The sequence below is a fragment of the Prinia subflava genome, chromosome 2, assembly GCF_021018805.1.
Source record: "Prinia subflava isolate CZ2003 ecotype Zambia chromosome 2, Cam_Psub_1.2, whole genome shotgun sequence".
Lineage (NCBI taxonomy): Eukaryota > Metazoa > Chordata > Aves > Passeriformes > Cisticolidae > Prinia > Prinia subflava.
In genome coordinates, this window is record NC_086248.1 from 13,906,828 (window position 1) to 13,933,318 (window position 26,491).

General features: G+C 37.8%; 1 protein-coding gene across 2 annotated transcripts in view; it reads right to left on the reverse strand.

Moving 5' to 3' along the window:
• Nucleotides 1-864: 864 nt before the first annotated feature.
• LPIN1 (lipin 1) overlaps nt 865-26,491 on the reverse strand; it is a 49,939-nt gene continuing 24,312 nt past the window's right edge. The window contains exons 10-21 of one of the 2 annotated variants that reach the window (XM_063424750.1): nt 25,609-25,702; nt 23,179-23,248; nt 20,500-20,577; nt 20,285-20,377; nt 18,876-18,943; nt 16,732-16,876; nt 13,910-14,058; nt 12,186-12,272; nt 9,346-9,498; nt 7,393-7,507; nt 5,261-5,364; nt 865-4,412 (exon numbers count right to left, since the gene is read on the reverse strand). In XM_063424750.1, the coding sequence (XP_063280820.1) occupies nt 4,253-4,412; nt 5,261-5,364; nt 7,393-7,507; nt 9,346-9,498; nt 12,186-12,272; nt 13,910-14,058; nt 16,732-16,876; nt 18,876-18,943; nt 20,285-20,377; nt 20,500-20,577; nt 23,179-23,248; nt 25,609-25,702 (1,316 nt within the window). In that variant the 3' untranslated portion in view covers nt 865-4,252. The remainder of the gene's footprint in view (nt 4,413-5,260; nt 5,365-7,392; nt 7,508-9,345; nt 9,499-12,185; nt 12,273-13,909; nt 14,059-16,731; nt 16,877-18,875; nt 18,944-20,284; nt 20,378-20,499; nt 20,578-23,178; nt 23,249-25,608; nt 25,703-26,491) is intronic. The other variant, XM_063424742.1, reaches the window with a different exon arrangement.

The window sequence follows — 26,491 nt, forward strand, 5'->3', positions numbered from 1 at the left end:
TTTTGTTTGCTGATGCAAAAGCACCATTTCTCTGACTTTTAATTAAAAGGGCACCTTCATTTCAAAATCTGTCTCCAGAGCTCCAGGGTAAATGTTTATACAAAGCAGAGACATACAGAAAATAAAGAAGACTGAAGAAGCAGTGACTGCAGGCTGCCCAAATACAGCTGCTCTTGTATTTTTAACAGAGAACTTGAGATGTTGCAGAGCCTTATCAACCCCAAACATCTTTGTTTTCATACCAGCACGCACAAGCCTGGCAGTATCTCTACAAAGCAGCGAGTCTGCTCAGCAAACCTGGCAGTGGGAGCAAAAGGCAGCACTGTGTTCTCAGGGACAGGAGGAAAAAAAGGTTATTGGCTCTGGACAGGAGGAAAAAAAAGGGTTATTGGCTCTTCCCCAGCAGGATAGCCTATGTCACAGAAGAGAAGCCCCAAAAACCAGGCTATCTGGTCTCATTGCCATGGATGACAACATCCCCATTCAAAACAGATGGACAGCTTTTGCTTAGGTCACACTAGGAATTAGACAGAAGAAAGATTCAAAAAATTCTGGGGTGGGATAGGATTCCTGACTGCTCCAATTTGCTCCAGTTCCTGTCTGGTTGCTCTTGGCTGCAAGGTGCTGTTCCTGTGGCCCAAAACAGCCCGAGCTCAGATCCTGGCCCCGTCTCCCTCGGTAAACTCTTTCAGTTTTAAAAGGCTCTGTGTAACACACCACAGCTGAACAGCAAAAACAATGTGAGTTACACTGGATAGCCCCAGTAAGAAACAGGCAGTGGAGACTGGAGATACAAAAGCCATGCTTTACAGGTTGAGCAGTTCTGCAAAAGCACTCTGCCATTATAAAAAGAACACAGAAAAATAGAAAAGTCAGGAAAAATTTATTTTTGCGTTTATTACAATATATATTTCTACCCTTGTTGCATTCAGTAGATCAAAATGAAGTGTTAAAACTATTTTCATCACTGCAGTAGCACATACATATACAGAGTAAACACTGTATATAAATAGACTTTCAAATAATAACAAACCATATCTACAAATAAAAAATACCCAGTAGCTCTTTCTCCTCCTTCCCCAAATTACAGCAGTAACATTTTATCTTCAGCATAACTAATGTCACAAGTACAACTTTCTTTCCCCCCCCCATGACAGAGTGGTGTGGTCATCTGCATCAAGAAAATAAACATTAGTCACTCCTCACTGCTGCATATTCTAGTTTTTGTGTATTTAATGAATAGAATTTACTGTGATTTAATGTGTCTGCATACTTATGTCAACATATTCTTTCTGTAACAAAAACCAGCATTACACCACAAGCAAGGTTGATTTTTTTCTTTCACAGAAAGAGTAGCAAATTTTAAACCATACCTTTTTCTTCTATATGAATTAACAAAACAGTTTAAATATTATGCTAAATTATACAGCTACCAAATCAAAATGTCTTATACTTTCTGGGAAAGTATGGTGATGTTTCTAGCACGTCAAAGCCTTGATTTTCATGTGTCTTTTTTGTCAGTAAATTTGATAAAAGTTACAGCAACACACATTCCTGACACTGTTCGGCTATATTTCAATTTTGGATACAAAGGGGGATGCAGCAAGCCAGAAGTGAAGTGCTGAACGTCACAGAATCACAGAAAAGTTGGTCAGAAGGGACCCCTGGAGGTCATGCAGCCCAACTTCAGCCTTGAGGCAGGTGGTTACCAACACTAGAGCAAGTCAGCCATAACCCTTTTTACCCAAATCTTGAAAAGCTCTGGGACAAATTCTGCAGCAGCTCCAGGTAAAACCTGTACCAGCACTGCACTGTGGCCACAAGCTCACTGAATTAAAACAGTTCCTCATTCAAACTATCATTTGGTTTTAAATACTAAAGGCAACAAACAACTCTGGATTGCCTATTTATTATGTTATAAATAAATATATCAAAGGCTTTAATTGTGGAGAACTTTCAGGGACCATCTTTTCTGGTGGGAGTTGCTGTGTGTAGTATCTTCGGAAAATAGATTTTAACTATTGTTAAGGATAAAAACCACAAAACTGACAGCCTCTTGCTGAAGAGAAAGGTTGGTTTATTTTATATATTTTACATAATAAATGGCTTGAAATAAGCCTTTACCAAAACTGAATTTAAATAGGATGCAGCTAGTACATTCATCCATTTATTCAATCATTAATGACAAGTATTAATAGACAATTAATGGAAAGTGTGACTATATTTGGAGATGCAACCAGCTCGGTTTGGCAATCTGCAATCCCCACTGATTGTCTTTCAGAAAATTCACCCCATATTTCTTACACCTTGAAGTAAAAAGGTATTTGCATTTTCTTTAAACTTTCAAGAGAACACAATCAGTTCTGGCTTGTCAAACACTCATTTCTTCCTCTTTGTGTCTAATCCTGGTATGTCCACAATGTCCGTTTACCTTGCCTGAAGTAACAACGTTCATGTGAAAGGAAGACTTAGGGAGGGCTCTCCACTGCCCACTGCAGCTGTATAAAGCATTGCACTTGTTCTCATAACTATTGAAGGCACAGAGAAATCACAAATTGGCCCAATAGCATCCCAGATAAACTCTTCAGTAGTAAAACTTAGAAAACCCCTACAGAGTTACCATCCTATCTACATTGCTATCACTCTTGACACATAAAAACAGAATTTGTTGTTACAGAACAAATGAGATATAGAGTAGCCATTTGCAAATTTCTGGGTGATAACCAAACATAATCACATCTTAAAATATCTCCTGGACCACTCTGCCTTCCTGTTATTAAACTCCTAAGTGAAAACACTACAAAGCAGCTGCAGAACACACACCATAGCCTCAGATCACAAGCTGGCAGAGACTACAGCTCGTGAACCACCAGTGGAGTCATACTGAAATACAATGCACATAGAAAACCATGATGCCATTTTCAGCATTTCAGACAGCAATTAGACTTTTCAGTATATTTCAAAAGGGAAAATAAAGTTTCTTTCCTAACTACAACACATTTGAAATCATTTGGCATGTGGGCACTTGGAGTCCATATTTTTAAGTACCACATTGTGTAAAGGCAGACCACTTGGAAAATGTTATCAGCTCATCCACAGTATTGCTTTTAGTGCACACAGTTCAATCTTAAGGCTGTCAAAAACAATATCTACAGCTTGTGTCTGGATAAATAAGGAAAAAAAAAGAAAAAGAAGGAGATTTTATTACCTTAAAGGAGAGTAAATTGCACTAAAAGTATCCATTCTTTATGATACAAAACAAAGCAAAAAAATCCATATAGTAAAAACCTGAGATGCATCATTCACCAGCATCAAAAATCACATTTTAACCAAAATAATATTTCAAACAAAACTATTCCATTTTGATAAAATCCTGACTATTTTTGGCTCAGTAACAAATCTCTAACCTCAGCACGCTGTGTGTAGGAAAGATGTGTTTAGTGAAAATCACCCACTCCAGTAAGGTGGGCACTATCCACAGTGGCTTGTATCTTCCACTTGCACACTCCAAAAAGCTACTCTTGAAACATGATGGTTCTCAAACTGAGAAAGACTGGAAGAATCTGGCCATCCTATTTCATTTACTTTCTATTTAGATTACACATAATTTATTTCCTCAGAAATGTCCCATGTCAAAGCAGGTTGGAATAAATCAAACACAGCTCAATTGGTTTTGACAGCTACACTGATTTACATCTGCTGAGGATCTAGACCAGTAATTAACTCTTAAACAAACAGTTGTTGGTCAAGCAAGGGGAGAGGGGAAGAGTCATTTCCTCCTTCACAGAGAAGAATTTTGATATATAGATTGCAATCCATGTCAGTGTCACCAGATAATGTCAGGAATGGTGAGCACCTTCAGCTCCCTTACTGGCAAGGGTTCTGACAGGATGGAAGATGGCTTCAGTGATGCAGAACAGATGTGGAATCACTGTAAAACCTAATGGCATGTTTAACTGCAGCTCCAATATCACTGCACTTCTAACTGACCTTATATAATGAAAGTGCATGGCAAAATTCGAGGAGCTGGGAGAGGACCTAGAAAAGCAATTCGTATTTCTAGCAAGACTCCTCTTGATTGAAACCTGTCTAATTATGAAAAAACATTCCTAAGTTTGCTCACAACAGAAGAATACAATTCTCACAATTCCACAGATTCCAGCTGAACTGCCAACACTCAAAAGCTAAGTGGTGTCCTTTCAACACAAGCCAACCCATTCTTTCAGGTGAGACCAACAGTTTGGAGATGGGGTTAAGATGAGGCTGGATGCACATCCTGAGTCTCAAACGGTGGCAGGGGTTCTCTCCAGTAGGTGAACTGGCTGTAGGTGTCAGAACAAGGGAAGTCTGAGGAATGACTTCTTTTCAGCAAAGGGAAAATGTGATCTACCACTTCACAGAGTCTGACATAGCTGCAAAACAAAAATATTAAAAGAATGCTGAATCATTTCAGATCATCTTATTTTCAACTTTCCTAAAGTCCACAATCACTAAGGCATGACTACATTTACAAACACACAAGCTGGACAAGTCACCCTCCTCAAAGGAACAAAACAAAATTTAATTTTGATGCCCAGCTTCCAGAAAGGATTCACAGTTAGGATAAGAAACACATTCTAATCCGTTCATTCTAACAAATTATACTTTACCTAGTGAGAAACAGATGCCATTTTACACCCATATCATCTGCTAAAATATTCAAGCACCACATTCTGCTTCTCCATCTCTGTCCAGCTTGGCTCAAGCAGCTCCTTGCTCAACTGATTATTCATATTTTATACACATATGGCTGTCTTTTAATTAAGGACACTAACACTTAACATTACTAAAAGCCATTCCAGTGTTAGGGGCTACCAGTGCCTGAGGCTCATGCTGGAAGCACTTGATCCTCTCTTCAGATTTGTTTTCTGGCTCTTCTAGATAGAAGATCCAGGAAAAGGAAATTTTAAAAAGGCCAGGAAAAGGCAGATGGCATCAGCAAACTAGTGAGTCTCATTTTTACGCAGACAAAATCATCCACTTCTAAATATTTTACATGACTAAAGTAGATGGAATATATTATACTAAATACAAAAAATTTATTTTTGTCAGTTTAACTGAAGGAAAGTGGGAAGTCTGTATTTTATTCTAATTTTTTTTTTAAGTATTTTAAGGAATCTTTCATTATTAACATTGAATGGATCTTTGGGCAACTTGAGTCATAAATTAGCACAGCAAATTAATTTAGCCCATAAAGTGTTAGGGATAAGAGATTACTTACGATGAGATGTTTGTCTTTGCATGCTCTTGTATAAGTTCTCCTTTGGGGTTAACTGTAAATATCCTGTTTAAAGAAACTCCCACTTGTTTGTATGAATAAACATCCTAAAAAGAACATGAAAGAAGAAAAGTCGTGATTCTGACTTTGCGAAATCATGTGGAATCTTGCTGTAATATATTACACAAAAAACTGTATTTGCACAGACCTGGTACTAAATTTACCTAGTTATTGTGTGCCTGAAATTCTCCATTATGTTACAAAAGAGGTCAATCTAATGAAATGTTCATGAAACAAGCAAATTGCTGCTAGGTAAAAAGTTTCCCACTTCAGTTTAAACTGTTAATCAAAATCATGTTCATTTTTTCAGTAACTTCCTTTGACACAACAATAACATTCAGTAAAGAACTAATGACATTTGGTGTAAGAGCATTAGCACCTTCATTTTTCTTTCAGAGCATATTTAATGTCCTTTTTGCATTGTACCAAGTGTGTTACACCAGTGTAGAGAGGTTAAGATGTAACTGACGCATAAAACAGGATTTTTCTTTTAAGGACAAGGTCACAAAATTCATAACAAATATGTCTATACTAAAGCCATCACTTAGCTCTTGAGTTCAGATTTGTGGCATATTCACATGTGATACTCCATGTCAGAGCAAGGGGAAAAGAAGGGAAAGCAAGAAATACATGCCAAAACAGCAGCAGTGAGGCCTAGCAGGTAATGCAGATACAATTATTGGAGTACAATTAGAAGTCAGAGTTAAAAATGCCTTCTAAGAAATTCAGGTTGTTAAGGAAAACAATAAATAAATTTTGATTTGTTATGAAGAAAAAGCTTGACAAAAGCAAAGTTGAAAATATCTCCCAGAAGATCAGAGCAAAACCAATTTCCAGTCTGTGATGTAAATCACGGGTTTAAAAGCCAAGATAGTGAAAAATTGGAATGTTACTGAAGTCACAAAGTTTATTTTTATATCCATATTGTAAATACTGTTCAAAAAAATTAAGTAACTGAAAAAAAATGAAGAGAAGTCACTTTAAGAATTCAGCATCATGGCAGTCCACGCACTGTCTATACCTGTAACATCCACGTGTACAGAAATTTCCCTGAGTTTGTTCTTGGAAACACCAAACCAAACAAAAAAACCAAACCAAAACCAGGAAACCCAGAGCAGAAAATTGATAAAGCTGTGATCCTGAGCTATACAAAGCATGTGGCACATTGTACACCTGAAGCCTGCACTCTGGCAGCAAGCATGGGAGGGAACTACTAGTAATTACTTTAGAAACAGTAACTTACTGTTTTACTTGAAATTTTATTAAAATAAAATCATTATTTTAATGCATGTTTCCCTGAGGTTGAACAAAATGGAACTAGAGGTAGTTATTATCCATAATACAACATCACAGAAGTTTTTAAAATGTTATTTCATAATCATATGTTTAAAGGTGCCCTAATAATGGAAACTAAGCTGCCTATGATAAACAGTTGAATCCAGCAGTGGGATAGTGAGGATCTCTATCACCTCTGACACAATGCTTTTAAAGAAGGGATAATCACGTGCCAGGGTCCCCCCTCAGCCCAAGCCCACGAGATTGTTTCCTTTTCTAGATGCATAACAGCATTCTTTGGTCCAGAGCAGGAGCCTTTTAGAGCTCAAATATGCAGTCTTCCAATGGGTGACAGAGATCTGTCTTTCCTTTTCTGTGTCAAATATATCACTTTCCATACAAAGCAGAACCTTTTGACTTCAGTGGGACATTCAAAGTCTTTTGAGTGTACTTGGAGTTGGAAGTGGAAGTCCCACCAATATAAATATAAAATATTTTCTGTCTGCCCATAGGTATCTCACTGACACTCTATCTGTGTGAATTAAAATGAGATCACTGTTTCTGCACAAGCTTAACTGCTAATTTATGCATTAGTAACATTGTTACTTTGCTGCTCTTCCGTCTTTGAATCCTACATCACAGTATTTTTGAGGAAGAACCTTAATATTTTCCTCTGTACAGGGCCCAATAAAATGTTCCTAAATCTCACTTAAAGCTTCTAGGTTCTAATACAACAGAGCCATTAAATAACAGCAACGTTTCTGTTCTCTGCAACAGAAATAAATTCAGGTATTACTTACAGCAGGTCTGTTTCCAAAAGCAGCATAAAAGGGTTCTGTGTTAGGATAAAACAAATTTTTGATGTCAGTCAAACACTGAACTTTAAATTTTTCTGGCTTCTTTTCTATGACCTCCCTGAAATGATAAAAAAGGGAAGCTGAGTAAGTACACATGAAATACAAACTATTTTATCTTCTTTATTCAACATTTTCACCTACCTAGACACTACTGCATGGCATCCATCCTTCTCCAATAAATCTTTTAGAAGTTATGAAGACTTCATGCCCATGAAGACAAAGCTGTATTCCCAAGCTTACATAATGGGCACAGTAAATAAATCTTCTGAAACAAGGTAACTTCTACTGAAGGCTACATTACAATGATGGCTACTGAGCAAGGATAGCAGATTACAGGGAGTAGCTGCTAAAACAATCCAAATGGGGCATAAACTCTTATCAAGTAAACTGCCTCCTGAGAATTGCAGAATGATTCATAGATTATATCAGCCCTCACTGTTTATGGTGCTTTTTTAATTTTTTTTTAAAAGACTGCAATCACCATATGTGCTAGAAGCACCTCAGCCTGTTAAGACAGAATTACAGTCAGGTCTTCCACCACTGTTAATGAGCAAAAGTTAAGGAATAAAGGAATCTTCTATTTCTCTTCAGCTGCTCCTTACAGAATAGAGAATTCATTAATGAATAGAGGAGTTCTCTCATCTCTGGGCAAAAGCCCTTTCACAACAGCTTCTCTTGGCAAGAAGACTGAACAGGTGGCAGAGTCTAGAGTTCCCATAACACAGGAAGATGCCAGCATGACACAAAAGCACTTAAGAAGCTCAGAATATAAGATCCTAGCACCAACACATATGTCAAGGAAGATGTGAATAGTACAGAAGCTTCATAGGAGTAAAGCAGCCCATTTGAACCGCAGATCCTTGTATAAATCCATGTCTGAGAATGTGAAACAGATGAATAAAACCATCTTTCCTCAGTCTCTCATACACCTGATCTCAAACCCACAAGGATTAAATCTATGGATAAAACAGTGAAGTCATTTATTGCCCACACACCTCAGCAGTTACAATAGTGTACACTGAAAGATGGGCATTCCTTAGTGTAAACAAGATACCAAAAGGAGTATAATTCTAAATGTATTTCTAGATACAAGGAGCATAACAGTAACTACCTTTCACTCCATTTATTACTTAATCAGTCTGAGAAACGCACTGTAATACCTCCATAGTTTCTTATATTTAGAACATGATTGGTAAGACAGCTTGTAGCATGTCACTCAATCAGGAGAACATCTGAACAACCTTCCATTAAAAATTCTAATGAAATATATCCTGTCACAGCAGCTTTTAACAGCTTAAAATATTTTCAGTAATCACTTGACATGCTTCACTGAATTAGGCAGAAGGTACAATATTCATAATAGTGCTGTTATTATTCACTCACCACACTTCCAACACCTAGAAAAGATAACATTGTCCTCACAGAAACCCACAGTGCAGTCAGGCATATTAAAAAGTTAATTTCGTTTTCCCATGAATTTCTTCAAAACCCACCAAGAAATAAACTTCCACAAAAATATACTTATGCCAACTGGAACACCTTACAGGTAAAGACAAGAGTGATTGCTATGAAAACGTCCACATTTCTCCTACAGCTGAATATGAACACGTGATGTTAAACACATGAAATCACCAAGCAGTATCTACAGGTATACAGTGAACACATCTGTGTCTTAATATACATCTAAGATATAAACTAGGCAAAAACCAGATATTGAATAACTGTTGAATTTTGGTCTTTCTCTAAGGAAATTTCTCCTTAATTAAATTTTGCACCAATATGTAAAAGAAAAAATTAAATTATGAATTATTTCAAGCACTCCCATTTAAAAAAACTGATAATTCAGCCTCCACCAACCTCCGAGTTTCCTCCTCTGTAAAAGTGAAATTGCATTACCTGTGAAGAGCTGAGAATAGACTGCTTGGACTCAGCAAAACTGGCCCCTGAGGCAGCACAGTTCCTCTCTCATTGACCCAGTGCAAGTATCCTCTGGTCATGCCTGCCATTCCAATAGCTCGTGCTGAGCAGTATAAAAATTTATATCCATTTCTGTAAGCAGATATAAAAGAAGAAACCACTGTAAAAATAAAGCAGGTGTTGGGATATTAATAATCTTACATTATAATGGGGGTTTACATCATATGGGGGTTTACTATTACATTAATTAAATCATCGGTGTTAAATAGTCTTATGTTTAACCCAGACTTAATTTAAAAGGAGTAAAAACATTTATGCCAGAAAACTGGATCATTAAAACCCATCTTGCCCCACTGCATTTAGAGATTACACCTAAGGAGGGCTCATTTATCTCTGCTCCTCTCAGGACTTCTGATTCCTTATGGTTACCTTTCCACCCGTGTGTGGTGGAACCACTGTGCTTAGAATTAACTGAAAAGACATTTGGAAAGAGGAAAAAGCAGACAATAGTGTATTGGCCTTTGTTGTATTAACAACAAGAAATAATCTTTACTTGAGATTGAAATGAAAGTTTTCATATAAACTTTGATTCTGTTCAGGATAGAACCAAATCCTATCTGATATTAGTTCAACTTAATAGCAGCTTACTTTCCAATTCCTATTAAAAAATTACTTTTCATAAAATAAAGAAATACTATATTCAGTGCACGCATGGTCATTAGATCTAACTATTAAGCATTTATATGGTGTTCAGCTGTAATATCTAGCCTCGACATAATTAACTCAGTAATTTGAAAACCAACATGACTATTTTTTCCCCTATGCTTATGATCATCAAAGCCCTAACAACTGATAATGCTGGCAGGCACAGAAATAACAACTGCAATTAAAAAAATTAATTAACATTTTCACCAAATGTAATGCAGAGGTTATACACAGAACTCAGCATGTGAATTCCCAGGCTGTCCTATCTTTTCTGTGAACACGTATGTCTAACACACAGACAAGTGTCCCTGGCATAATTTAGATTTCAACATCCATAATTTATAATTCGTCATCCATGTAAAACAAAAAGCAATAAACGAACCTTAGCATAACTCAAGTACACAGAAAAAGCAGATTAACTAAGAGGAAAGTTGTGATGTGTACCACAGGCTCTTCAAACACTTATGGTAATTTAAAAATATAAGAAAAGCTGACACTCTTGCAATAAAATGAAACAGCAATCACTAATCCTCCTTATGAAAATTAAAGTCAAGATACTTCATCTGATCCCATTCAGAGACCAACTCATTTTTCCTCATTTCCTTTTTTTCTCTCAATGTGTAATGACAAAAATCCCCATACTCTGATCTTCCAGTGTACACAATGGCTTGACTTCATTGCAAAATGCATCCAGGAAAGCAACAGTGCACCTGTACTTTTGCACTAGCCTTGCTCACCTAGAGGCACTCCCACACATCACCATACATGAGCTGGTACAGTCTAATTGTTTCTCTCCTGGTCATATTCATCAGAAGAAACATCCCCATTGTTCTGGAATAAATTGCTCTAGGTCATACCTGGATACAATGCTAATGGCATTAACTGACCTAAAGCGTAGCTGATACACTGTTTCCTGATACTTCTTCAGGAGCTAATAGGAAAAAAACATTTTCTTCTAAACATGGTTGGATCCCAGGTATATTGAAGATCTTTCTCCAAGAATTACATAGGATGTAAAAGCCACAAGTAAACGTAACGAATCCTAGTCCTTTATCTGCTCCCATGGTATGGAAGGTATTTATTACTGTGGAACATCAGTGCAGGTCAGTTACTGGGCTATAATACAGCAGCTAAAGCACTGATGTTGCCAGGTTAAAGCCTTTTCCTTAGGCCCTCCACAGCGTGGTCCTTATTGACTTTCAATAAATTTAAATTGCATTTTAAGCAACTTTTTATTGTCACCTGCTCTCAAAATTAACCAATGACACAAATACCTTAAAACTGATCCTTCCTAACCTTGCAATTCAACAATGGATTAGCAGCACTTACATACAGATATAAAATAAACTATACAATCAGCAGAAGGTCATCATCAATGTCTTTGAAGCTCATTATTTATACAACAAATAAAACAATAGTAATATTAGCAGTGTGTAACCAAAACAGATCGACTTCTAGTCAAGATTAGACATTGTGCTGTGCTTTGAGGATGAGATGTATTTTGCTAGACTAGAAGCCCAATGTTCAGACAGTTCAACTCAAAGCTGTTCCAGTGAACTCCCTTTCTACTCACTGGAAAGAAAGGGAACTCTCCCAAACAGATTCATCCCATATGTTTTAGTTTCCATCCCTGCACAACTCCAGGTAAGTTGAGTTCAGCAAGAAGAATTTCAACTACAGTGACCACCCTGGGCCACAGGGTCTTTATGCATTTCACAGGCTCCTCAAAAAGGAGTGAAACGAAGGTGTATTAGCATCTTATGAATAAATAATGCTGCAATTCCCAGTTTGCAATAAAGTTCCACTTGCAGCAACTGCATAACTCATTCAAATTACTGCAGTCTTGGGAACTGTCTGTATCTGTTTGGGATGGTTGGAAGAGCAATCCCCACTCACAGACAGGGGCTTTTTCTTTTGTCATCACAAAGCAGGTTTGGCTCTGGATATCGTGCAGGAGATGTTTACACTATGTAAGCATCACTGAAGCGACAAGATATTGATGAAATTGTCACCCTCATAGGTTAAAAAGAGCCTAGAGAAATTTAAGTTTTTACGCACAAATGAATAAACACAAAGAAGCCACAGACGCATGAACAGATTTACTGAATACTCACTGGCTCACTTTATGGTACAACTTCGCAATCCCTTGGTGTGTCCAGTCTTTGCCAAGAGTTGGCAAAATATGACCTAAAGTATCTGACCTGAATAAAGGAAAAACAATATAACTGAACTGAAAAAAACCATACTTGTAATAACAGTATATTTATTACAAATCCTGCTAACTTACTTGGGTAGCTGCAAATGAAAATACAGAATACCTATTCTTTAAGGGATTGACTGTCATCAGAAGACAATTAGTTTATTCTCCTTTTTTTTTTTGAGATAGACTGACATGCTCATCCTTGGCCATGTTGTTTAAATTACTCCTGTGCCCCAAGATGGATAAGCTTGTGCCCCAATAGGTAATACAAGAGTCACAGCACACAGGCCATCAATCAGACCTCTAGGGGGTCACCAGTGCTAAGAATACTTTTTGAGGTTTACATTAAATGTTTTCTAAATAAACCGAAGCTAACAATAATAGAAGCTTATGGGAAATTGAAAGTATGAGGTAAGTCTCAATCTATCCTACTTCAAACTAACTTCTCCACATTAAGCCAGGAGTTGATCAGGTATAAACGATTTTGAAATATTCATTCTGCCTTCAATGTATTTCCTGCTTTATATGAGAGAAAATTATTTATACTACAATAACAAATACTGCAAATTAGCATCTTGCTTGACTAAGCTTTGTACACAGCAAGAAGTCCACACCCTGAATAACTTGCATCTTAAAGGAAGAAATACTGGGCAGTGGCTCAGGATAGATTTGCTTTGGCATTGTAAGGTGAAGTGCTTCACTAACTCTGGGCAGATCAATAGCAGAGAGAATAGATCCCACTCACTTTATTGAGGCTTAAGAAAGCAAAGTGGAAGAAAGCAAAGTGGGGAGAGATGTTAATTTACATTGGCACCAAATGAGAAGTTTGACGTACAATGGATAAATCACAAGAAAGAACAGAGTTTCCATTTAAATCAAGTATTTTAATTTCCCTTAGATTGCTCTTGAAAATTATTTTTCCTTGTTCGTTTTCTTACTTAGATATAGCTAAGTTTGATTTTGAAAGAAATTTCTTTCAAAACAAATTAAACATCTCACTTCAAAAGACAATTCTTGTATTTTTATGTCATGCTTTCCCTGTTCCACACATAATTGTTTTCCCCAGTGTTAAATATACTAAATAAATAGAAACCAGCAAGTCAGTGAATCATTTTGGTCACTCCAAAATTATGAGTTTTACCCAAAGTGCTAATCTGAAACTTACTATCAGATTCTCGTTCTGACATTGATTTTGGAGTCTAGTTTTCTAAGTAATAATGCCTATATCACTGGAATGCCCCAGGAATGCCATTTAAGACAAAATTCACATGTTTCTTCTTTTTAATTACTCCTTTTAATTACTACTTACTTCCTAAGTGTGGTGCAACAAGAAGGTTAAGATTTTGCAAAAGGTCCTCCAATACTGCTGTAAATACTATCATGAAACACCAATAGGTGACAAAAAATGGGCACATATGGAAGGTGTCTAATAAATTAAGAATTCAGCTAAAGATTGTTGTATTGTTTGAAAGCCAAATTAAAAAAAAAAACTAAAACCAAAAAACAACAAGAAACAAAACCTCCCAAAACACTGGTATATGAAGATTCTGTGATTAACATTCCCTGTTAATTGCATTTTCCTTTAAACTAAAGGGGGAAATCCTTGCATATGAAGTCCGTCCCCATTAATGAACTCACCGTGTGATTGTTCCATCAATATCAGAAATAACAACTTTATCATCCCAATCCCACAGGTAAATGGTGCCTTCACAGCGGCAAGTGCCTTGGTACTGGGTTGTAACACTAAAGGTCACATCATTGGGGCCATTCTTGAGCTTTAAGCTTTTCTGCAAGACATTATCAGCAAGATGATCAACAAACGAGCATGCGACATGGACACAGTGGAAAAGCTGCACATGATCATTCCCTTGGTGTGTTTGGCTGGGGAAACCGGTGTGAATTTCTTCTCCTATAAAGGCAAACCCATTTGTGGGATTGTTTTTGCCCAAAGACCTGGGTGTACTTCAGGGGTTAATGCAGAAGGATGGGGAGACCCAGTATGTGCCTCGGGGAGATTTAACACTGAGGGAAAAATAATCTGTGGTGTAAGCTGTATGCTTACAGGAAGCAAAGTGGCAGGAATGACAAGAACTGCTGAATGAATTTTGCAAGGAGCAAGGGGAATGCGATGATGACCTGAGCTGGGCCAGTGTTGGTGCCCAGCAATCCGCTGTGCTGCTGTCCTGTCCTGACCACCCAGCCTGATGCAATGGAGCCCAAGCCATGGATCTGGAGGGGTGGAGGAAGCCCATGAAATGGGAAAGTAATATGTATCTATGAAAGGATGGGATAGCAGTTAATGAAATGTATGCTTGCTATAGAGAAGGTTTAATGTAGTCAAGTTGTATTTGTGGGTAAGGAGGGATTTCAGTAATGAGAAATACAATGGAACAGTTAGAAGATACATCAATTATGTGGCAACTGAGTATGATACAAATGCAATGGAACAGGGGGGGCAATTGTCTTAGGTCTGGCTGAGCTGGAGTTCATTTCCCCACAGCAGCCCTCACAGGGCTGTGCTTTGCACTGGCAGCTGGAAAGGTGTTGGTAACACACGGGTGTTCGGGTGCTGCTGAGCAGTGCTGGCACAGCACCAGCGCTGTGTCTCCAACATTCCTCCCCCATCAAGGGGCTGGGGGCCAGCAGAATCCTAGGAGGGGTCACAAACAGGCCAGATCTAAATTAACCAAAGGGGTATTCCATACCATACCACATCAGCTTGGATATAAAAGTTATGGAAAAGAGGAGGAATGTGGGGCATTTGTTTTTTTACAATGTTTGTCTTCTGGAGGTGAAGCCCTGCTTTCTGGGGAGTGGCTGAGCATCCCTCACTGGTGGGAAATAGAGAATACACTAGTTTTTCTCTTTGTTTATTCACTTTGTGTTCTCTCCCCCATCCCACTGAAAAGGGGAGTGACGGAGTGGCTTGGCTGGGCACCTGGCATCCAACTAGTCAACCCAATTTGGTCACATTGAATTTTATTGCTTTCAGTAGAGGTATTCCAAATAACAACGGCTTACCCTGTGTGGTGTATACTAGGCATTGATTTATAGAACAGAACAAAATCAATAAAAAAATTCTGTTTCACAATCAGGTACATTCAAAAAAAAATCCCCAAATGTTCCCATAAACAGTAACAAATGACAGAATAGGGACCACCTATGGGAATTCCCCATTCTGAAAGACAGATACATCTGCAGAGAGAAATGTGAGTAACAAAAAGTTCCATACACTCTAATTAAGACCTTTTCTAGGGAGATTTGTGTTCTACAGTACTACATCTCTCCTGTACAATGATCAACCTCTCACACCACATGAATTATTACCCTTCAGCCTACACTAACTATCTTTAACTCTCCCATTTTGCTGCCCTTCACTGTCCCCTGTGCCACTTAGTGACATGCAGGACAAGAGGCGACTGATTTGATTCTATTTGCAAACCTAGCTGTTCATTTTCCCAAGACCTGTAGGAATTTAATACTCATAGTGTATCTTCTTCATTATCTTTCATGGCAACTTTTCAATTAGTTAAATAGTGAGAAGGAGGTAAGAATACAGAACGCATGGGTAACTGATGAATCTCACCCACTGTTTCATCAAGAAACCAATTTAAGAACAGTTTTAACTTCAGCTACTTTCTGCAAGGTTTCTGAAATGGAAAAGTCCCATTTTATTTGTGTAACCCCTGCTTTCCCTTTGCAACAGAAAATAACCAACACAGCTCATGTGTCTCTTGGGAAAAACTGCATTTCTTACAAATTATACAGGCAGTGAGTGATGGGCTGTTAAATGCTGTAAGCCTTGTGTGGGTTCCCTTCTGAAAATTAATTATCTGTACCTAAGATGACAAGAAGTATTTTCCTATAGTAGCCCATTTTTCCAGATCAAATTGAAATGTACAGAACACAAAACTGCAACAGTTTTGTCATCATTAGCCAAAACATCTCTGTCACAGAGGAAGAGAATTGGCTTCAAAGAAATTAATAAGCTCCAAAGAAATCAATAGCTTGGCTGCATTATAAATTCACAAGCAGCTCTTCCAGAAGTTTCTAACAGAAAACTGTATTTATGCAAAATGTGACTATCTGCCTATAAACTAGAGAAAAGGAAAAGGGGGAAGGAGAAAGAAGAGAGGCCTGTTAACATATACACATTTCACATACTACAAGAAAGGATGTGGTTCCAATACACTTAGTCAGGTGACAAATACACATTTTGGAATTTAATTTTGATATTTTCCTAAATGAGATCCCATCTCCAAACCCCAGCACTTGCTGCAGGGAACAACATGTAAGTTTATTACAGAAAAGAGAAGGGAAAAGGCTTTTTTGAAAAATATAATGAGAGAGAATTAAATGCAAGACATAAGAGCCAATTAAGCTTTGAAGCCTGAATAACAGTAAAGGTTCATGTTGTATAAGAAATGACATTTCAGGACAAGGATTTAAAATTAACTCACAAGCTGGTCAGAAGTAAGTCGAAGTGATTTTTTGTAACTGATTCCAGACAATAATGAGAGATGACTGGAGTTGGTTTGTAATGACCCGAGGTTTTGTTTGGCAGCTCTAGGGTCCTCATCACTTGAAGAAGATTCATCTTTTATTCTGGAACATTGCACACACAGAAAATGATGTTATCATGTCAGTAAATGCATCTCAGTATCCATTAAAAATGCATTAACAGTGAGTCACCAAGTAAGTCATTGATTCTGTGCTACCAAGTACTGTCTCACAGGAGGTCATTCATATCATGAGTTTAATCTATCAATGAAGTACCAAACTTTCATTCACACATTCCCCATTATTCAAACTTGGATTGTTACAGGAAGTGAATGGCTATAACAACAGTTTTCATTACTTTAATGAATATAAATTAATGTACTGTATTAACTCAGAAATCTCATATGATAAAAAAATAATACCCATTAGATACTATAACTACTAAAAATCTCTCTGTTCTCAAAAGAAGAAAGAGGCACTTTTTATGCTGGCTTTGTCTTTCCCTCTTCTCTCCTTCCCAAAAGAATTTAAAAGTTAATTGTTAAAAAAATGGAGGTTATGGAAGTTTTACTGTACAAAACCCCTGCTCCTTTTCTTTCAATGAGCAACTTCAGATAACTGGATTGTTCTTTTCCAGGATTTGCAGGATTACCCTGTTCAGAATACAATGATGAAAAGTCCTAAAACCTGAGCTCCTTCACAGTATTCTGTTTAAATACACATTGGAATAATTACTTTTGTTCTGCTGGAGCCATTTTTTTAGAAACTTTTTAAGGGTATTCTTCCTCAGAAAGAAAGTTTTCCTACAGTAAAAAAAACTGTAACTATAGGTGTAAGTTAAAACTCTTTCAGATCTCATTTTTAAAACAATCAGTATTTGGCCTTTTATTTCAATCACACCTGGATGCTGTTTGATGTTAGGAAGTCTTGACTCAATATCAAGGTACTGCATGTCATGACTAGCAACATTTAAAAGCCTATCTTATCCTTTGTGACATGTGATCACAAAAGCTTTATTCAACATCCCACTTGTCACATTTTGCTTGTAAACAATACATTTTTAATGAGAGATTTACAAGGCCAGTTAAAATTTAAACAAAGAACACCCATTTCAGAATCTAGTCTGCTTGAACTCTTAATCCCACTTTAAGGCTTATCTTTAAACAATCATGTAAGAAGCAGACCTGTATGTCACTTGTCATCCTTAAAAAGAAAATCAACCTTTCCAATTTACTCTGGTTCTCAGTCTCAGAGAGGCAACAGAGAAAACAGCTATTCCCCTACAGAATGAGGAATCCTTCCAGCACATTTGCCTGGACTGCAACTGCTGACCACCAGAAAGAATGAAGAGTTTTTTGTTTCTGAAGGGTGACCTCTGAACCTCACTCAATGAGCATAAGCATATTTGAATCTGGCCCTTTTCAGCTGTAACTGCAGCCAGCACAAACAAGATATCTTTACATTAAGATCCATATGCACAGAAAAGGGACAAGGTAGGAGAGCTGTCCCTGGCTAACTCATCCCTCCAAAGCAAGCCACAACTCTTGTTATGGAACTCTCCAAGGTGAGCTTCAGGCTATACTCTGTAATTCGTTAGGAGAACAAGAAGGAAGAGACTACTGCAATTCTGGAAAGAAATAACAGAAAACCATGACTATTGCCTATGAAAAACACTCTGGAAAGTCCCTTAACTTTCCAAAATATGCAGGAACCAATTAATTTGTCAGGTCATAAATCTAAATAAATAAAAAAATTAAGCAACTGGGATCTGACAACAGCTTGAGTTCATCTATGATGTTCCCTTAAAAACTCTAGGGAAATTCATGTAGCTCTGGAGAACTGCTCCAATTGCAGTTTGTTTCCAAGGGGCTGGAATGTGTGTCCCAGGGCTGCCAGTCAAACCACAGACATGCCAGAGTGCACTCACTCTGCAGCCCTGCCATGGGTAGGGGCCTCCTGTTTTGCACTTATGTGGTGCAATGAGTAACAAATTAAAACTATTTTACTGACACAGTATTTCTTTGTTCAAATACTTGAGGTAACTTGCTTTCATTTTTAAATGGTAACTCTTGCTTGTTTCAGGTACAGATGATTTTGGGGGTACCTGTTTGCCCTGCTCATCTGTGACGAGTCTTCTGTAAGTCCACTCTCACCTTGCTCTGGCTTTGTTTCCTGTAAAAATACAAGCATGAGTAGTTGTGCATCTCCTGTTGAGCAGAAAGCAGATGTTTTTTGAAAAATATCTGAAAATCAAATTCTGCCTTGTACAAACTTGGTAAAAATCAACAGCATGTTTGTCTCCTTTGCTTGTAGGCAAAATAAAACCATTAAAGAATAAAGGCAGCACAAAGAACTAAAAACTGAAACTATAAAACCCAGAAGAATAATTAAAATTTAGTTTTGCAGGGAAGAAGTAGAGAAATACCAGGTTTAACATCTAGTACTGTTGAAGTTCTGGGATCAGCTCCATAGCTACTCAGTTCATACACCTCAAATAGCTAAATTTCACCTGAAAAAGCAAAGTATGACTTGGGAGAAGGAAAAAAAAACCCCACAGATTACCTTTCATAGAATCATTACATCTTTAATCCAGTAAAACTTTCTAAACTGCTTTTATCTTGAGTAGATGCCGAACACTATTAAAGTCATTCTACAAGATTTTTAAACAGTGAATAGTTCTGCTTTACACAGTTACATTTAAAATTGCCACAGCTCAAGAGATAACCAAATACTTCCAGAGAAAATCCTAAAAACCTCAGACAACTATAAAACTAAAATCTCATGCTCTGAAACCCATACCCACAGATCAGTACAATGGTTATTTCATGCAAAGTTAAAGAAGTTCTTCACTGAGGCACAACCATAAAATTGTATTAGAATTCATTTTCTCTCCTCAAGTACTAATGCTTCAGTGGTATAAATTAATATGAATAGGTTTTACTAGCCAACGATATTTCATATAAAGCTTTGGTTTTTTCAGTTTTCTAATGCTCATCCATGACTTTAAGATTGTTATCACAAACCTCTAATATTCTGAAAAGAAACTTAAAAAGACTTTCAAACCAATATATACAATCAGTTTACCATCTTAGGTTTTGCTGAGTTTTACAGCTCTTACTACACATATATATCTGCTGTATATATCTGCTCTTCAACCATCAAAAGAAAGATCCAGAAAGGAAGGTAATCTGCATGAAAACTTTAAATTAGTGGCACAACTCTTTGATTCTAGGTTTCCAAACAGAGATTTAATACATTAGACATTAGAGCCTCAGATCTGGGTAATGAAAATAAATGTACAGCCAAAATTCTTCAGGCAAATGTTTCAGGTAGGGTCTGATCCAAAGCTTTCTGAAACAAACAGCTTTCAAAACAAACCAGACTTCAGACTGTGTTTAGTGTGTATATCCTCAGTCAAACTGAGCACCAAGTTACCCCCTGAAGTTTTGAATATGCAGATACCCAGCCTACCACTGCATCCAGAAGAAAACTCTGCTTGCTTCTTAAGCTTACCTCTTTGATAGTGCTGTTCCTCCCTCGCCACGAAAACCACCATCTTCCACCTTTCTTGGGCATCTTGTCCCTCATTATAGATTCCACAGTTGCCTGTGATAAATGGATGGTAACATAAAAAAGGTCCAAAGTAAAGGACAACCTGACATACGTAAATGAAAAAGTGCCAAACACACAATTTTAACTGATAATAAATAGAATAAAAGTAAACATACTGTCTGTGGACCATAAATTCTACTAAAGCAAAATCTAATGGTATCCAGAGCTGCTCTGAAGTAACTCAAGCATGAATACTTATGGTATTTTTAAAAGGAAAATGAAAAATAAATCAAATTAAAGAAGAAAAAAGGCATAAAGAGATATTAGTATAATGTCTAGAATGGAGAACCTGCCATTTGTAAGTTATTTAGTACAAATTATACATTAAAAAAAAGAAAACAAATATCAATTCCTGAAGGAGGCATCATACAAAACAGCAACAAACTGACATGCAAGAGTTATTTACAAAGTTTGTATTTAATCACCAGCTTAGAAAAATGCAAAGTTACTAGCTTTTATCAGTTTATGAATTATCATGCTATGAATTTGACTGAAAACGTTAGAATTGTTTATAAACCTTTTCTACTTTGGTTCTACACACTAGACACTACTAGAAAAGTTTCTTTCAATATCCATAATGACTGGAACCTTATGCATTTTAACAGGGGGAGCTGAATTATTTTACCCAGAGAGAAGCAACAGATGGAATGGGAAAATATTATGATAAAAATGGCCACAGGGTTTGGTACACCCTAGAAGAGTTTGGCCACTGTACTTCTCAGCTGACAGCTTTCCACTGCAAGTAAGGTCACCAAATGAAAGCTGTGATGTTGATTAATGATTTTAAAAAAAATTAAAAAATATTCTAAGAACTCTTAGCAATTAAGAGGGGGCTGTGTTCAGATAATGTGTGGCAATGGATCCCTTTTCTTTACCTTTCCTTAGGTTTTATACATTATAATACCTAAAGTATATGTGAAAAAAAAGAAATGGCAGAGGAATAAAGCTGAGTTTTTCGAACAAAGTAAAAAAACCAGGGAGCAGATGGAGCAATGCAGAATAGAGTGCCACCATTGAAAACAATGGCTACAATCTAAGGAGATTCTCAAACACATCAACAACTTCAAGCAGATGTCCTATAGACTTTTAGTGAGGGAATTTACATGCTTACAATTAGATGTGCATTTAAGTGCATTTTACAGAACATGAGTCAACTTTTTTTGTAAAAACTTCTGTTTTCAAACACTTCCTAAACTCTGTTTATTAATGAAGTATCTCAGTATTTAAATTCCTTAGCTTCATAACTACAGTAAATCAAAACTCTAAGTAACAAGTCATGAAGAAAACCAGTAGGATGAGTGGTAACATAAATGAGTCATTTTAGTTTCAGAGGTACAGTAAACCAAGTAAACCTTTCCAATCATACAGATTGTTCCAACTATAAATACTAGCTTCTCCACTAAATGAAAATGTTCTCTCTAGAAAGTTATCAGCATATATACATATATATATATATATATATACAGAATATAAATTAACCATTAAAAAACCCAAGCACATTGAATTACACCCTCACGGAAGATTCTTCTCAACTGAAAACCTATAGGTATAATGACCTAAGTATAAAGCTGTTGAAGGAATTGCCATCTCCTGTAACATGGAAAATACTTTATAGCACTTCTTTCCATTTAGCCATCCTAGGCCAAACCCAAGATATCTGGCTCAGGCTTTGAAGTGTTTAAAATGAAGTTACCTTACATTATTTTTACTGCCACTGAAGACCCAATAGGCACCTATGAAGGTCTGAATCACACTGTGTGAGCACCCAACAAATAGAGAGTAGGATAACTGTGGGCATTTCAGTTCCATAGGATGAATCCCATCTTTGATGATTACTAGAACATTTGCAGTTATGCACAAAACATCTGGCTGTGTGACATCTTTGAAATTCAAGCCATGTTTACCAGATACTTGGGATTTTTAGGCTCAATTTATTTTATACTGGGATGGTACCATACAGCTGCACATGACTGTACACAGAGGTAATGTGGCACTAAGAAGGAAACATTGGCAGAGAGTATTCTAGGCTTTTAAGAAATTTTTAGTCCACAGTAATGGCAACGGAGATAGCATTTAAATTCACACAGAACAATCCCAAAGATATGTGAAGTGCTGCAAATGGCAGGAGGAAAGTTTAGGTTCAAAAATTTATTAAATCCATGTCTAACCAGGACACAAAACAGTGATAGTGGTGATACTACTTCTTTATATACATTTACAGTATTTCTGTCACGAGGACCCACGTGACACCAGGTCATGTGGCATTGAACTAACTTCTTCAGCACATTTATATAAGCCAACACAAACAGTTGTCACACAGTCATAGAACTATCTGGCACTATCTACCTGGGTTATGAACAACCAACTGAGAAACAAAAAGCTAGCAAACTGTAGGACTTCCTAATCTAGTACTTAAAGCTTATTCACTAAGGTTATTTATATTTAATAATATATGCTGTTTATATATACACATAAAACAAAGCAAACATCAAGTATTCAGCTACAGCAAACACTAACAGGTCAATATAATTTATGTTTACAATCCATATTAATGAAGTAAAAAAGAAGTTTTCCTACTTCAATATAGTTGTAATAACTTTACCCTAGCAAACAAACAGTATTCACAGACCAAACTCAGTCCTTGTTTAGGCCGTAATACAAGATGGACAAATGGTTATGTGTGGGTAGATTCTACCTATGTGCAGATTCTCTTGTACAACAACCCATTTCCCTCCCTTAATCAGTGGCATCATTTCCAAACTCCTCCTCTTAGCAGCCTTCATGTTCAATCTCACCTTTGGCAAAGGTTTCTGGAACGCCTGCATTGCCAGCAGAAGGGGACCAGCTGTTGTCCAGTTGTAGTACCTGGGCATGCAAGGGAGACAATTACAGCATTTTGTAATCCCAAAGTCCCAGTTCAAACCCACCTGGTATTCATCACCTGGCATGTTAAAGCCATGAAGCACAGCTCAAACTCTGGCCTGCACTGGTAATAACAGACCAATCCTATTCCACAGAATGCTCACAGCTATTTACCACACATATTTTTCAGGGTATGCAAGAGAAATTAGGCTTTGAGTAGAAAGGGTATTGCCACACATTACTCAAGTCATCAAGAATCACAGAAGGGCTGGGTTGGAAGGGACCTTAAAGATCATCTAATTCCAACTCACCTGCCTTGGGCAAGGATTTCTTCCCCTAGATCAGGTTGCTCAGGGCCCCATCCAATCTGGCCTTAAGCACTTCCAGGGATGGCACATCCACCACTTCTCTGGACAATCTGTTTCAGTAACCTACCAACCTTATAGTAATAAACAATTCCTCCTAACATCTGATCTACACCTCTCCTTTTTTCATCTAAAACTGTTCACCTGTATCTTATCATTATTACCATACAAAAAGTTGCTCTCTCTATTTTTTTGAAGTCCCCTTTAAGTACTAAAAAGCTGCAATGAAGTCTCCCCAGAGCCTTCTCTTTTCTAAGCTGAACCTCAACTCTCTCAGCCTGTCTTCCTAGGAGAGGTGCTCCAGCCCTCTGATCACCTTTATGTCCCTCCCTCTGGACTGCTCCAACAGGTCCATGCCTTTCCTGTGCTGGGGATCCCAGAGCTGATGCAGCCCTGCAGGTGGGGTCTCACCAGGGCAGAGCAGAGGGGCAGAATCCCCTCCCTCGGCCTGCCCACGCTGCTTTGGACACGTTTGCCTTTCTGGGCTGCAAACACACACTCTTGGCTCATGTCCAGATTTCATTCACCAGAACCCCCCCTTCTCTCCAGGGCTGCTCTCAATGACTTCATCTCCCAGCCTGTACTCATATCTGAGGCTGCCCCAAACCAGCTGCAGCACCTTGCATTTAACACGTTGAATTTCATGAGTTTCTTGTGGGCCCTTTTCCTAAGTTTGTCCAGGTCCCTCTGGATAGTATCACTTCCTTCTGTTGATTCCACTGCGCCACTCAGCTTTGTGTCATGTGCTGCAAATGTGCTGAGGATGCACTCAGTCCCACTGTCTGTGTCATTGACAAAAATATTGAAGAGCACCAGTTCCAAGACCCTCAGGGACACCACTCATCACCAGCTTCCATCTGGACAGAGCTGCTGACCACAACTCTCTGGCTGCATCCACTCAGCTACAGTCCTTACTATATTCCCCTATCACAGCATAAGCCTCATTTTTACAAGCTTTTTCACTGTTTTTCTATCAAGGAACTACATGAAACTTAGAGGCTGTAGTCTGTCAAGCTCCTGCTATTATACATTGAACTTGGCTCAACTCTTGTTGCAGACAGTAGGACAATTACAGTATCCACTGCCTAGGGAAGATGAAGCTCACACCGCATTAAGAGAATATGACATTAAGATCCTCACTAAGCTCTCCTCTCTTCCCAATGCATTCAGCAGGCAGATAAATTCTACCATCAGATTTAGAGAACAGTGTCAGGAAAGTAGTAAGTGACTCACCTCAGACACCAGAGAGGGACAGGTACGAGGCTGCAGCATCCACAACACAAACTATCACCTGGTACACCTGCCTTGCATCAGCTATGGCTAAGGGTACCAGACCTCTCTAAGCACAGCACAAAGCCATGAACTCTCCTCTAACACTGCAGGGTGCAAGACACTCCCAAGTTCAAGAACCCTCCAAAAAGCTGCATCTGGCTTAGACCACAGCACAGCCCTGCAGCCACAATATAAACACACAAAATAGTCTCTTAGCCTTGCACAAATGGAAGCCTCGTACTCAGTGGGTGAAGTTTGACAAGGCTTGAAAAGCAATGCCTCCACAGAAGCATATTAGCAAAATATTCAGTATATACAAAAAAAAATGCTTGGTACTGAGTGACTGCAAGTAGACTGACATAGCCCTGTAAATATTAATTATTCAAACTGGCTCAGGGCAAGCCTTGGCAAGTTCACATCATCCTACATTTTTACTCTGTCAATTGAATGTGAATAGTATTAGCATTTAATAACAGCTTCTTGAAATTCAAACTGTGTCAGTTAGCTGTAATAGGTCATCTGAAACTGCACTTCACTTTCAATTCAAAGGAGGAAAGGTAACTAGAAGGACCTGAATTCACAAGGGAGTTGACTCTTTCTGGATGAATCCAAGCTACAGACATTCAAAACCTGGTTTTCAGCTACAATTATACTGATGTAATGCTCTGAAGTAACAAAGAAGTGTCTTTGTTACAACAGTATTTTTTTTTTCTGCAATATACTTACTTATTTCCAATCTTAACCACAAGGTTAGGGTCATCAATGATAGCAGGATTGTCCACAAACTGCTGATATGTTACTGCATGTTCTAAGAATTCTTCTGTGGGAAAAAGAAGTTACATTTGTAAAGCATGCACTTACAGATGCCTGGGACGGGCCAACCTAAACCTCTCAGGCATATTGGTTTCACCTTCATTACAAGGGTACTGAGATTTAACTGCAACATGGAAGCAAGCTGTTCAGAGACTCTCAATCTCAGAAGAATGAGGGTTTCTTTGTTTCTGGGTGCCTTTCCTTTCAAAATACAACCTAAAGTAAAATCTCAGGGATAGAACTGTGAGGGACGAAAATCTCCTTTTAGAAAAATTATGTAATTTACAAGTGATTCAGAAGACAGTATGACTCAAATAAATCACAGTTTTTTTGGAACATTTCAATAAGTAGCTTGTGAGCAACAGTCAGGGTAGCATCAGGCTCATGTGATTTTATGCAGAAAGTGCAAGTCTTAAAACATTTATTTTCACATTATGCCACTGGAAGTTTAGGGCATATTGTGAATTATCTAAAAGTTACACAAGAAACTGGAGGTAGGACAGGAATCAGATTAAACTTTTCAACTCCTCCTCATGTCCCCATTTATGGACCACCTTTTTTACTCCTGCTTCGAGAGCTGTAAATTTCCCAGCCATATACTGTACTAAGTGGCAAAAGTATCATTAACACTACTGTGATACAAAACATAGCACTATCAGGAAGTAAAAATAGCAACAAAATACTTCCAAAAAATTTCATATATAGTGGGTTGTTCAAATGTGTTAAAAGTCATAAGAAGTTCCAGGAAGTTTCCATTTCATGGCCAGTGTTTATCCTCTCAGCCCAGTGCTGCGCA